General features: G+C 40.0%; 1 protein-coding gene across 1 annotated transcript in view; it reads left to right on the top strand.

Annotated features, from left to right (window-relative positions):
• The window catches only part of LOC140736561 (fatty-acid amide hydrolase 1-like), a 60,295-nt gene that overhangs the window by 16,352 nt on the left and 31,899 nt on the right, over window positions 1-12,044 (top strand). Inside the window, exons 4-6 of the mRNA XM_073062390.1 lie at window positions 3,123-3,256; window positions 7,655-7,861; window positions 10,387-10,427. Of these exons, the coding sequence (XP_072918491.1) occupies window positions 3,123-3,256; window positions 7,655-7,861; window positions 10,387-10,427 (382 nt within the window). The remainder of the gene's footprint in view (window positions 1-3,122; window positions 3,257-7,654; window positions 7,862-10,386; window positions 10,428-12,044) is intronic.

Genomic DNA, 12,044 nt, shown 5'->3' with positions numbered 1-12,044 from the left:
CAACAGTCTGGTTTCCAGAGGCTGTCTGAGCCCCTATTCAGAAGAGGGACTGCACCTTGAACAGAGAGGTTACGTTCTTGCTTGAAGAAGGCTAGAAACAATTGTGCCAAGACTAAGCGTCTTCTCCCTGGGGTTGTCACCAGTTTTACTCATGGTCTTTTAAGGCTCTTTTGGCATGGGATCAGGCAAGGAAAGGATAGCATCCTCCCAAACGCTGCTTGGCTTCCAAGGACTTGAACAAAGTCTGATACGGCCAAAATCACCAGCTTTGACCACAGGATAGTGCTGCAAGGTAAGCAGAGGTTTATTCCCCTCACAGAATAAAAAGTGGAATTTGCTTCTCTTCTGGCTTGTTTCCTCAGCAGTAATGCTCTGCACATCTTCCCATTTCCATTCCGATATGTCTATCCATGGCCTCCTTCTCTGTCATGATGAAGCAACACTTAGACTGGAGGAACAACACCTTATATTCCACTTGGGTAGACTCCAGCCTGATGGCATGAACATCGATTTCTTGAACTTCTGGTAATACCCCGCTCACCATTCCCCATCCCTTTTGCATCTATCGCCTTATCTTGTTGCTCACCCATTGATGCACCATCAATAACTCTCTGAGACGTGAGGCGAGATATATAGGCTTTTATTGGCTGGAAGAAAGAACAAGCAGCAATTGACCACCACACTACATCCTGGAGACTGAGGCCGGGCTCAGTCTCCAATCGCCATTATACCGGGGTCTGTGGGAGGAGCCACAGGAGCAGGTATATGTAGTTCACCACACCCATCACCTCCCTCTGGTGCTCCTACCCCCTTTTTCTTTCTCCCATGTGATGCACCATCAATAACTCACTCTGAGACGTAAGAAGCGAGATATCGGCTTTTATTGACTGGAGGAATGAACAACACTACATCCTGGAGAATGAGGCCGGGCATCAGGCCTCAATCGCCTTTATACAGAGGTCTGTGGGAGGAGCCACAGGAGCAGTCCAGACAGGTATATCTAGTTCACCACATTATGGCCTTCTGTCCTCTTCTATCAAGCTCCCCCTTCTCCAGCCCTGTTTCTCTTTCACCAATCAACTTCCCAGCTCTTTACTTCACCCCTCCTCCTTCAGGTTTCACCTATCACCTTGTGTTTCTCTCTCCCCTCCCCCACCATTTAAACCTACTCCAGCTCTTTTTTCTCCTGTCCTGCAGAAGGGTCTCAGTCTGAAACATCGACTGTACTCTTTTCCATAGATGCTGCCTGGCCTGCTGAGTTCCTCCAGCATTTTGTGTGTGTTGCTTGAATTTCCAGCGTCTGCAAGTTTCCTCTTGTTCATAAAAATGATTATTGTTTTAAGTTGTTTATTTGCATCATTTGCTGAAGACTTACTGCTAACTCAACTCACTTTTTATGGGATAGCCCTGTGATATTCCTCTTAGAAGAACAGAAAGGCAATGACATTGATTTTTTTAATTAGTTTTTTAATACATTTTCTACATAGCTACAGATAAAAAAACCCCGGATCAAAATGAAGAGCATTGATACAGTGCAAAAATAAATATACAATAATAATATGATACAAAGAAAGATAATTGAGAAAGCACCCAAATTGAAGACATGTAAAATTAGTATCCTCCCCAAGCCCTGCAACAAAAAAAAGCTCCAGACCAACCTCAACACAATATAGAGAATATAAATCAGGACAATCAAACCCCCAAAACTGTAAATACACTTAGCAACAGAAGATATTAATGCCTACTACAAAAAAAAAGGAGCTGAAAGCAAGGGACTGAAAAAAAACCCTAGTCAAGAGGAAGGTTATGAAAGTACTCAATAAAAGGTCCCCAGACCTTATGGAACTTTATATACGAATTAAGGACTGAATAATGAATTTTTTCAAGGTCTAAGCAGGCCATAATATCGTTAAGCCATTGAGCATGTGTGGGCGGGGCAACATCTCTCCATCTAAGGAGGATTAAACATCTAGCCAGGAGAGAGGCAAAAGATAATATTCGACACTTAGTCGAACTCAGACGTAAATCTGTCTCACCCCAGAAACCGAACAAAGCAATTAAAGGGTTAGGTTCTAGGTGGTGATTCAGAATATACGATAACATTATGAAGACATCTTTCCAAAATTTCTCCAAGCTAGGACAAAGCCAGTACATATGAATGAGAGAGGCCTCGCCCCTTTTGCATTTGTCACAAAGCGGTCTGATGTTGGGGTAAAACCAAGATAATTTGGATTTAGACATATGGGCTCTATGAACAATCTTAAACTGTAAAAGGCAATGGCGAGCACAAAGAGAGGTTGAGTTAACCGATTTGAGAATCGAGTCCTAAGTCTCATTGGATAAGGAGGTATTTAAATCATGCTCCCATGCCATTTTAATTTTATCCACAGGGGCACGTCGTAGGGCTGCTAATTTATCACGAATAAATGATATTAGACCTTTACCTAGTGGATTAATAGAAAGAAATAAGTCCATAACATTTTTCTCAGGCATTTCAGGGAAGTTAGGGATTGAAGGAGTAATAAAGTGTCTAATTTGGAGATATCTAAAAAAATGAGCATTAGGCAGATTGAACTTAGCAGAGAGCTGTTGAAAAGAGGCGAAGCGATTATCAATAAAAAGATCTTCAAAATGTCTAATGCCCTTCCTATACCAATCATGGAAGGCTGAGTCATACGTAGTAGATAAAAAAAGGTGATTATGTAAGATAGGGCTAGAAAAGGAAAAACCATGGAACCCATAAAATTTCCTAAACTGAGCCCATATACGCAAAGTGTGTCTGACAAGAGGATTAACTATTAATCTGGGCAAACTACTAGGGAGTACAGAGCCAAGAAGGCAATGACATTGATCAGCAATTCTGCCGGACTGGATGGGGACATGGATGCATTTGCAATCCGGGGAGGACAGGAGCTTATCTATAGTGAAGATTAATTGTTGACCCGTTCAAAAAGATTCTCCATGCTTGTTTACACAGCTTTTACGTCAGCCTAGTAGAATGTAATTTTATCTCGAACTGCAATGCAGGGCTGGCATCAGTCAATGATTATTGATCCATTCAGTATCTCATGTAAACCAATGATCCAACCTAATTAAAAGGTACTATATTTATTTTATTACAGGGTCATGATTCAACTTGTGGGCTGAAGAAGTTTATAAATAAGCCTGTCAATGAAGATTGTGTAATAGTTCAGGTGTTGAAGAAACAAGGAGCAATTCCGTTTGTGAAAACCAATGTTCCTCAGACATTATTTAGGTACTATTGAATAAACTCTATTTGAATAATACTGAACTTTTGAGGACCAAGAGAACTTTGGGCATTGTGGTGAGGGCATAAAAACTGGGTGATTATTGGACTAAATAGTGTGTCAGCCTTACACATGGTTTTCCAATTAACTGTCTTTTAAAAAAGAAATAATAGTGTCACGCTGGCTAATTTGGGACTGGCTTTGCAGCCCAGTTTCAATCCTGTTGTCGGCGTAGAATTTGCCAATACTGTTTCCTCCTTCATTTGAAAAATGTGTGGGTTGGTTAGTAAATTAGCTGCTGTTGTTGCTGTCCCCAGTGTGCAGATGAGTGGGAGACCTGGGGATGTGGGGAGAATAAATGCATTAGGATACGATTAGTCTGATAATGGGTCCTTGATAGTTGACACAGACTCAGTGGGGCAAAGGGCTTGTTTCTGCACTGCATGGCTCCCATGATTTCATAATGTTGCTTCCAATGTACCTTTTATCCATAATACGGCTTGTTATGTTTGTTTGCTAATCGAGATACAGCCCAGAATAGGCCCTTCTGGCCATTCAAGGCACGCTGTCCAATTTAATGCTAACCTGATCACTGAAATTACAATTACCAATCAACCTACCAACTTGTCCGTCTTTGGACCGTACGAGGAAAGTAGAGCACCCAGAGGAAACCCGCACAGTTATGGGGAGAGCGTGCAAAGTCCTTACAGCAACAGCAGGAATTGACCCTGGGTCACCTGAATTGCTAAGTGCTGTGCCAACTACTACACTACCATGCTGTCCATGTGAAGTGTTTGAAAAGGCTTTGAATTACCTAAGGTTCCTAAATCATGTACTGGTTGTGCAATATTTGTCATCTAAGTAGCCATGCCGACATCTGTGAACACTTTTTTTTATTTAAATTTTTTTAAATTAGTTTTTCAAAACATTTTACGAAATTAAAAACCCCAAATCCCAGTGGGGAGCATTAATACAGTGCAAGATTAAGCATACAATAACAATATGCTACAAACGAAGAGAATTTAACAAAAAAGCACCTAAATTAAAGACAAGTGAGCTTAGTGTCCTCCCCAATCCCCACAACACAAGAAAAAAACAACAACTCCAGACCAACCACCACACAATATAGAGAGTATAAGTCAGGACAGTCAAACTCCCAGACTCTGAATACACTTAGTTACAGAGGATAATAATGCCTACTACCAGAAAAAAAAGAAAAAGGGAGCTGAAAGCAAGGGACCGAAAAGAAGAAAAAAAAAAGAAAAGAAAAAACAAAACCCCTAGTCAAGAGGAAGGTTATGAAGGTACTCAATAAAAGGTCCCCAGACCTTATGGAACTTTAGATCCGAATTAAGAACTGAATAATGAATTTTTTCGAGGTCCAAGCAGGCCATAATGTTGTTAAGCCATTGCGCATGAGTGGGCGGGGCAACATCTCTCCATCTGAGGAGGATCAAGCGTCTCGCCAGGAGAGAGGCAAAGGATAGTATTTGGAATTTGGTCGGACCCAGACATAAATCTGTCTCACCCCAAAAACCGAACAGAGCAATTAAGGGGTTAGGTTCTAGGTGCTGATTCAGAATACCCGATAATGTAGTGAAGACATCTTTCCAGAATTTCTCCAAGCTAGGACAGAACCAGTACATGTGGATGAGAGAGGCCACACCCCTCTTGCATTTATCACAAAGCGGACTAATGCCAGGGTAGAATCGAGATAGTTTATATTTAGACATATGGGCTCTATGAACAATCTTAAATTGTAAGAGGAAATGGCGAGCACAAAGGGAGGTTGAGTTGACCGATTTGAGAACTGAGTCCCAGCTCTCCTCGGATAAGGAGATATTTAAATCCTGCTCCCAGGCCATTTTAATTTTATCCACAGGGGCCCGTCGTAAGGCTGCTAGTTTATCTCGGATAATTGAAATTAAACCTTTACCTAGTGGATTAATGGAAAGAAATAGGTCCATAGCATTTTTCGCAGGCATTTCAGGAAAGTTATGAATTAAAGGAGCAGTAAAGTGTCGGATTTGGAGATATCTGAAAAAGTGAGCGTTAGCCAGGTTGAACTTAACGGAGAGCTGCTGAAAAGAAGCGAAGCGATTATTAATGAAGAGATCTTCAAAATGTCTAATGCCCTTCCTGTACCAAACATGGAATGCTGAATCGTACGTAGTAGGTAAAAAAAGGTGATTATGTGCGACAGGGCTAGAAACGGAAAACCCCTGGAAACCATAGCATTTCCTGAACTGAGCCCGTATACGCAAAGTGTGGCTGACCAGAGGATTAGCTATTGATCTGGGCAGACTGCTAGGGAGTGCAGAGCCAAGAAGTGCAGATATAGATAATTCTTTAGTGGAGCTCAACTCCATTGCCACCCAGTTAGGGCACTTGGGTTGACCGTGGAAGAAAGACCAGAAGGCAGCACAACGTATATTAGCTGCCCAGTAATATAAGCGAAAGTTAGGTAAAGCCATGCCACCCTCTTTTTTTAGATTTTTGGAGGTGGATTTTATTAATTCTAGAGCGCTTATTCTGCCACAGATATGACAAAATAATAGAGTCTAAGGAATCAAAAAAAGATTTAGGAATAAAAATTGGGATAGATTGAAATAAGTATAAAAATTTGGGAAGAGCATACATTTTAACAACATTAATACGACCTACCAAGGACATAGATAGAGGTGACCATTGTACCAGACTCTGTTGTGAACACATTTTGAACAGCACTGATTAAAGTACATTAATTCAGTGCCCATCATCTGTTTACCTTGTGAATCTGCCACTAAATAATCCAAACCTTGTAAATGTGAAGTACAGCACTTTCATCAGTATTTCACTTTTCATAGAAATTACGTTTGTAGTTAGCATTTTTTAAAATTAGCAATATGTTTATGTATATCTGTGGAATATAGATATTGCAGGAAAGGACCCCATTTCAGAAAAGCATTTATTATCTCTGACATATATTGTGAAATCTGGTTTTTTTTGTGGCAGCAGTACAGTGCAAGTCATAAAAGTAATTACTTTCAAGAAGTAAAAAGTTACAATAAAAAGTAAAATAAATAAATAGTGCAAAAGAGGAAAGATTCAAGTTTATTTGTCCTGTACATTGAAACAGAGTGAAATGTGTCATTTGCATTAACAGCCATCACACTTCTTTAGGGAGGACAAACAGTGTCTTAAAATGTTGAGTGTGAGTCTTCAGGTTCCTGTACCCCTGCCCCTATGATAGTAAGGAGAAGAGAGCCTGTCCTGGAAGGCGAGGGTCTTTAATGATGGACTCCATCTTCCTGAGGCTCCAGCTTTTGATAATGTCCTTGATAGTGGGGAGGGGTATGTCTGTGATAGAGATGGTAGAGTCAATTAGGCACTTATTGCCTACTCCTGGAATTCTTGAGAAAGGTGGAGGTAGACCTTCCTGAGTTACATTCTACATTGTGAACGAATATTCTCCAACAACACTGTAGGTAGGTACTTCCAGGATTTTGTCTCAGCACCAATGTTGTCCAAATTAGAATGGAAACTTAGAAGGGTTGATGAAGTCATGGGAATCTTATGCATTTAGTTGTAATTCACTGGTTTAGAATGCGCTGTTTTGGAGGTTTACTGTCAGAGATTCCTTGAAGAGAATTGTCACATAAAAATTGTTAGGTGCTGAAAAAATTGATTTCATGGAACAGCCATAGAGAGCAGAAAATTGTTCTTGCAGAACAAAAACCACATTCAGTGTGGAGTTAACGATCTACAGTATTTTACCGTGATTGATATTGATGTCACACCTCATATGTCCTTGTGAACATTGACTTCCCTGATATCTCTCTCCAGTTCCTCCCCAGCAATAGCAATGTATTCATTCTTACATTGCTATTACTGTGGAGGAAGTAAATAAAACCAGCAGCTACCACCTCTAAGGAATAGACAAAGAGAAGAAAACCAGCAGCTCTCATCTCCCACCAAAGACCTAGTACCACATAAAAACATACAATAAAATCAGAAGTACTCAGTTCTCTGTGACATTATTGGATGGATATTTATTATTAGCCTGTCTCAAGACCTTTATGTCTCAAGAGGAATAGATTGGTTATATTGCCTGCAGTTCTGTTCTTGTACCATTGACATTTCCAATCTCAATGAAAAGGAACAGCTCATGAAATGGTGACATTGCCACATGGGTTGAAAAATCATGGGTGAGTGTATAAATTTACAGAATAACGTGTGGCAGAATGTGGTGCCAATATTGCCAATTCACTCACACTGAATTGGGTGTTTATGAACGCCCCTACCAGTCAATAATTTTATAGCAGTCCTTCTGAAATGTCAATGGGGTGAGAAAGAAATCTCAGGTTTCCTGCCAGCTATTAAATTTGCAGCTCACCCATGAGAGAATGCTTTATTTCCTGTTACAGCTATGAATGCAGCAATCCTATTTATGGCCAAACCGTCAACCCGTTAAACATCAAGAAGACACCTGGTGGGTCATCGGGTGGGGAGGCTGTCCTGATCGCAGCAGGAGGCTCCATCCTTGGTATTGGAACCGATGTCGGTGGCAGCATACGCTTTCCAGCTGCGTTCTGTGGAATCTGCGGCTTCAAACCAACGGCAAACCGGTTAAGGTGAGATATTTTTTATTGCAGGTATTTATTTTTATTTATGTAGAGGAGAAGGAATGGGCTATTTTGCACCTTGATTCTCATTAATGTTATTTTCCATGGTCTCTTTATCAATACTGTTTATTTAATTTCATAACTATAATTAGTTGAATTCAAATGTCCCAGTTGCTATGGTAGGATTCAAACCCCTAGCTCAAAAGTCCAAATCTCTGGAGGCTAATTGAGTCACTGGCCATTCCAGTTGCTCTCTTAATGATCATAATACCACTCTCTGGTATTCAGTTAGATTGTGACTGATCCGGACCTCCAGTCTTTATTGACCAATTTGTTTGATGCCTGCCAGCAACTTTATTTTTTTTCTTAATAAAAGCCCAAATTAGTTGAGCATTCATACCTTTATGAAGAGAGAAATACAGAATTCCATCACCCTTTGTGTGGAAAAGTATTTCTTCATACATTTCCTGATTTAATGCCTGGTTTAATTATGTTCCTTTTTTTCATTCCCTTTGGCCATTTTAACAATTTAAACACCTTAATCAGCTTACACTTCAATCTTCTATGCAACTTGTCCTTATGATTTAAACTTTAAGGCACACTTTCATTGTTGGTTACTCTGCTGTGCATTCAGTCGAACGCCAATATATTCTTAAGTTGTTGATGCATTACATTTTCACAGTAGATCCTCCCAGCTGATTGTCCGATAAACATCCTTTTCTAAGATGCAGTGCTAACTTTTTCCAAGGACTGAAATTACATGTTTGGCTGCAATCTACAAATTTGTTGATTTTATTTTGATTTTGTATGGATATAATTTAAGAAGTTCAATAATATTAAAATTGGAATAATATTAAAATATTTGAGTATGTTCAAGATTTATGCAGTTAGAAAATTATATATCATAAAATGATAGTTTCAAGTTTTACAATGTTGTGGATAAATAAAGAGAGGTTAGTGACAGAGTAAAATTAAAGAAAGGATAGAATAGAATCATTGTCATAATGCACTGAAACAAGCTTATCCATGCTGACCCAGGTCTCAATCTACTCTTGCATTTGGCCCAGATCCCTCTATCCCTTCCCTATCTATGTACCTAATGAAAGACTTTTTAAATGCTGTCATTGTACAGTTTCTTGAACGTGGAGACACAGGTAGACAGGGTGGTGAAGAGGGTGCTTAGCATGTTTGCTTTTATCATAAACACAAGAGATGCTGGGAATCCAGAGTAACACACAAAAAAGTGCTGGAGGAACTCAGTGTATCTGGCAATATCTACGGAGTGGGATAAAGAGTCGGGCATCTTGGCCCGAAATATTAACTCTTTATTCTTCTCCATGGATGCTGCCTGACCCACTGAGTTCCTCCAGCATTTTGTATGTGTTATTTTTGCCTTTATCAATCAGGATAGTGAGTACAGGACTTGAGCTGTTTTGTTACAACTGTACAAGACATTGGTATGGTCAAATTTAGAGTGTTATATACAGTTCTGAGCCCTGTGGTATGTGGAGGGCGCCATTAAACTGGAGAGGTTATGAGGATGTTACTGGGACTGGAAGATATGACATAGGGAGAGGCTGGAAAGGTGAGGATTTTTTACCCTGGCACATAGGATGACCTTAGAGAGGTTTATAAAATCATGAGGGGAAGAGATAAGGTGAATAGCCGCAGCTTATTTCCCCAGAGTTAGGGAGTTTGAAACTAGAGGGCATGGGTTTAAAGTGAGAGAGGCAGATTTAAAAGGGACCCAAGGGGAGAACCTTTTTCTACACATCATCATCATTCTGTGCTGGGTCGTATGAGTTGGGCGATCATGGTCTGCATCACCATGATTGTTCTTGGCAAAATTTTCTACATTAGTGGTTTGCCATTGCTTCCTTCTAAGCAGTGTCTTTACAAGACTGGTGACCCCAGACATTATCAATACTCTTCAGAGATTGGCTGTCGTTTGTGGTTGCTTAGCAACCAGGACTTGTGATATGCCGATTGGCTGGACTTGTGATATGCACCAGCTCTTCATACGACCATCCACTACCTGCTGCCATGGCTTCACGTGGCCCTGATTGGGGGAGGGGGGGGGCTAAGCAGGTGCTACACCTTGCCCAAGGGTGTCCTGCTGGCTAGTGGAGGGAAAGAACACCTTGCACCTTCTTTGGTAGAGACAGATCTCCATCCCACCACCCACTTTCTACACAGGGTATGCATGTATGGAACAAGTTGCCAGATGAAGTGTTAGAGGTGGGTCTAGTAATGACATTTTAAAGATGCTTGGAGATGTACAGGGATAGGAAAGGGCTAGAGGGATATAGCCAAATGCAGGCAATTGAGTTAGCACGGACAAGCTGGTCTTCTGTGCTGTGTGGCTCTAACTGACAGGTAGACATGACAGTATTTTAAGAGGTTAGCTTTAGATGATAATTTTGCAGATTACAGAGTAAATAATTTTATGCAGGCACATCTATTGATTAAAATGGGAATATTTGAGAAATTTCTTCCTTCATTTGAGGAAATGATATGTTTTTTACTTCATGCAGCAGAAGGGGTTTGACAGCAAATACATCTGGACAGAGAACAGGTGAGTTTTTTCTCTACATGAATTATAATTATGCCAATGTGCCAGACTAAACCAGAATTATTCTTAAGCATGGGGATAAGATGATCATTTCCCTCCCCCCCACCCCCCCCCCCGCTGCCACACTGTCTGTCTTCATCGAACCAAACTGCTTCAACCACCAATCAACGTAATCCTAACGTTGAAGTCTGAGAGAAAACCCGATGAAAATATATTTAAAAAATGAGAGGCACAGATAGGGTAGAGAGTCATCTTCCTGGGATAAAAATGCCAAATACTACAGGGTATAGTTTTAAGATGAGAGGAGGAAGGTTTAGAGGAGATGTGAGGGATATGTCTTTTGCACAGAGACCGGTAGGTACCTGAAACACACTGCCAGGCCTGGTGGTGGAAGCAGGTATTTAAGAAGCACTTAGATAGGTATATGAACATACAGAGAATTGAGGGATGTGGATCGTGTGCAGGCAGATGGCATTAGTGTAATTTCAGCTTGTACCTGAGCTGTACTGTTCTATGTTCTAAATGAATATTTTAAAAAATGTATGTTTTGTGAAACTACAAAATAATCATTTATGTAAAGGATATAGGATATCGCATCTCCCCTTTCCCTTTCACTTCTTGGAGGAAAAACATTTTTCATTGGTCCAGATACCTTTCCAGAAAATCTTCTGTGTACCTTCTCTGAGACTCTGAATACTCTTCCTAACGTGTGATGCAGTGAAGCATCTGAACCCTACCCAGCTTGTATGCATTGCTGCTGAAGATTCCAAATCTCACTTCTTTTCCTTTAACAACCTTCAAATATTTGTGCACATCCAAATCTAAATATCACTGAATACCTAATCTAATTAAAATTTATCTTATATTAACGCTTAGCTTTTCTGCTAAAATGCACCACTTCATAATCCTCTGCATTACATATCGGTCAGTTGTAGTCCACTAAGCCTTTCTCTCTCTCTCTCTATGAACTCCTGAGGTTTGTTACCACCCCACTTAAAGCCTACTATATTCGAGGTTTCATTCAGAGACTTGGAAATTATGCACAACATATCCAAATCTTAGACATTAAGATACAAAAATGAAAACGAGATCCTAATATTGAGGCCTGGTAGCTTCAGGGTAGCTTATCTAGTGTTTGAAAAACAACCATTCAGTATAACTCTGATATTGTCTCTTGGCTAATTTCATAACTATTTTATCACTGACACTTTATTTCAATTCGTAAAAGGCTAATTAAGTTGTATATACTTAGGGTAGTATATGTCACCATATATTACCCTGAGATTCATTTTTGTAAATGCCTGCAAAAAATGAATCTCAGGATAATAAATGATGATTATACAGTATGTAGTTTGATAATAGATTGAACTTTGAACTTCAGCTCCATTATTTTCATCAAATATCTTAAATACATCATCAAAGAACTATTGATCACTGTATGGGTTAGGGTGTGTAAATACAAACATGATCTACAATTAACTGCTGAAGTTTGGGTAACCTTGGTCTTAGACAGTTCAAGAGTTTCCCGTCTGTTCCTCTTTCACAGGTGGTTTATTGGAGGTGAGCTGCAGCATTGCAGTGGAAAAGTTGAACAAGTTCAGGGCAATGACATAGCTTTGT

Source organism: Hemitrygon akajei, chromosome 12 (genome assembly GCF_048418815.1).
Source record: "Hemitrygon akajei chromosome 12, sHemAka1.3, whole genome shotgun sequence".
NCBI classification, from domain to species: domain Eukaryota; kingdom Metazoa; phylum Chordata; class Chondrichthyes; order Myliobatiformes; family Dasyatidae; genus Hemitrygon; species Hemitrygon akajei.
This window is presented reverse-complemented; position numbering and strand designations above follow the sequence as displayed.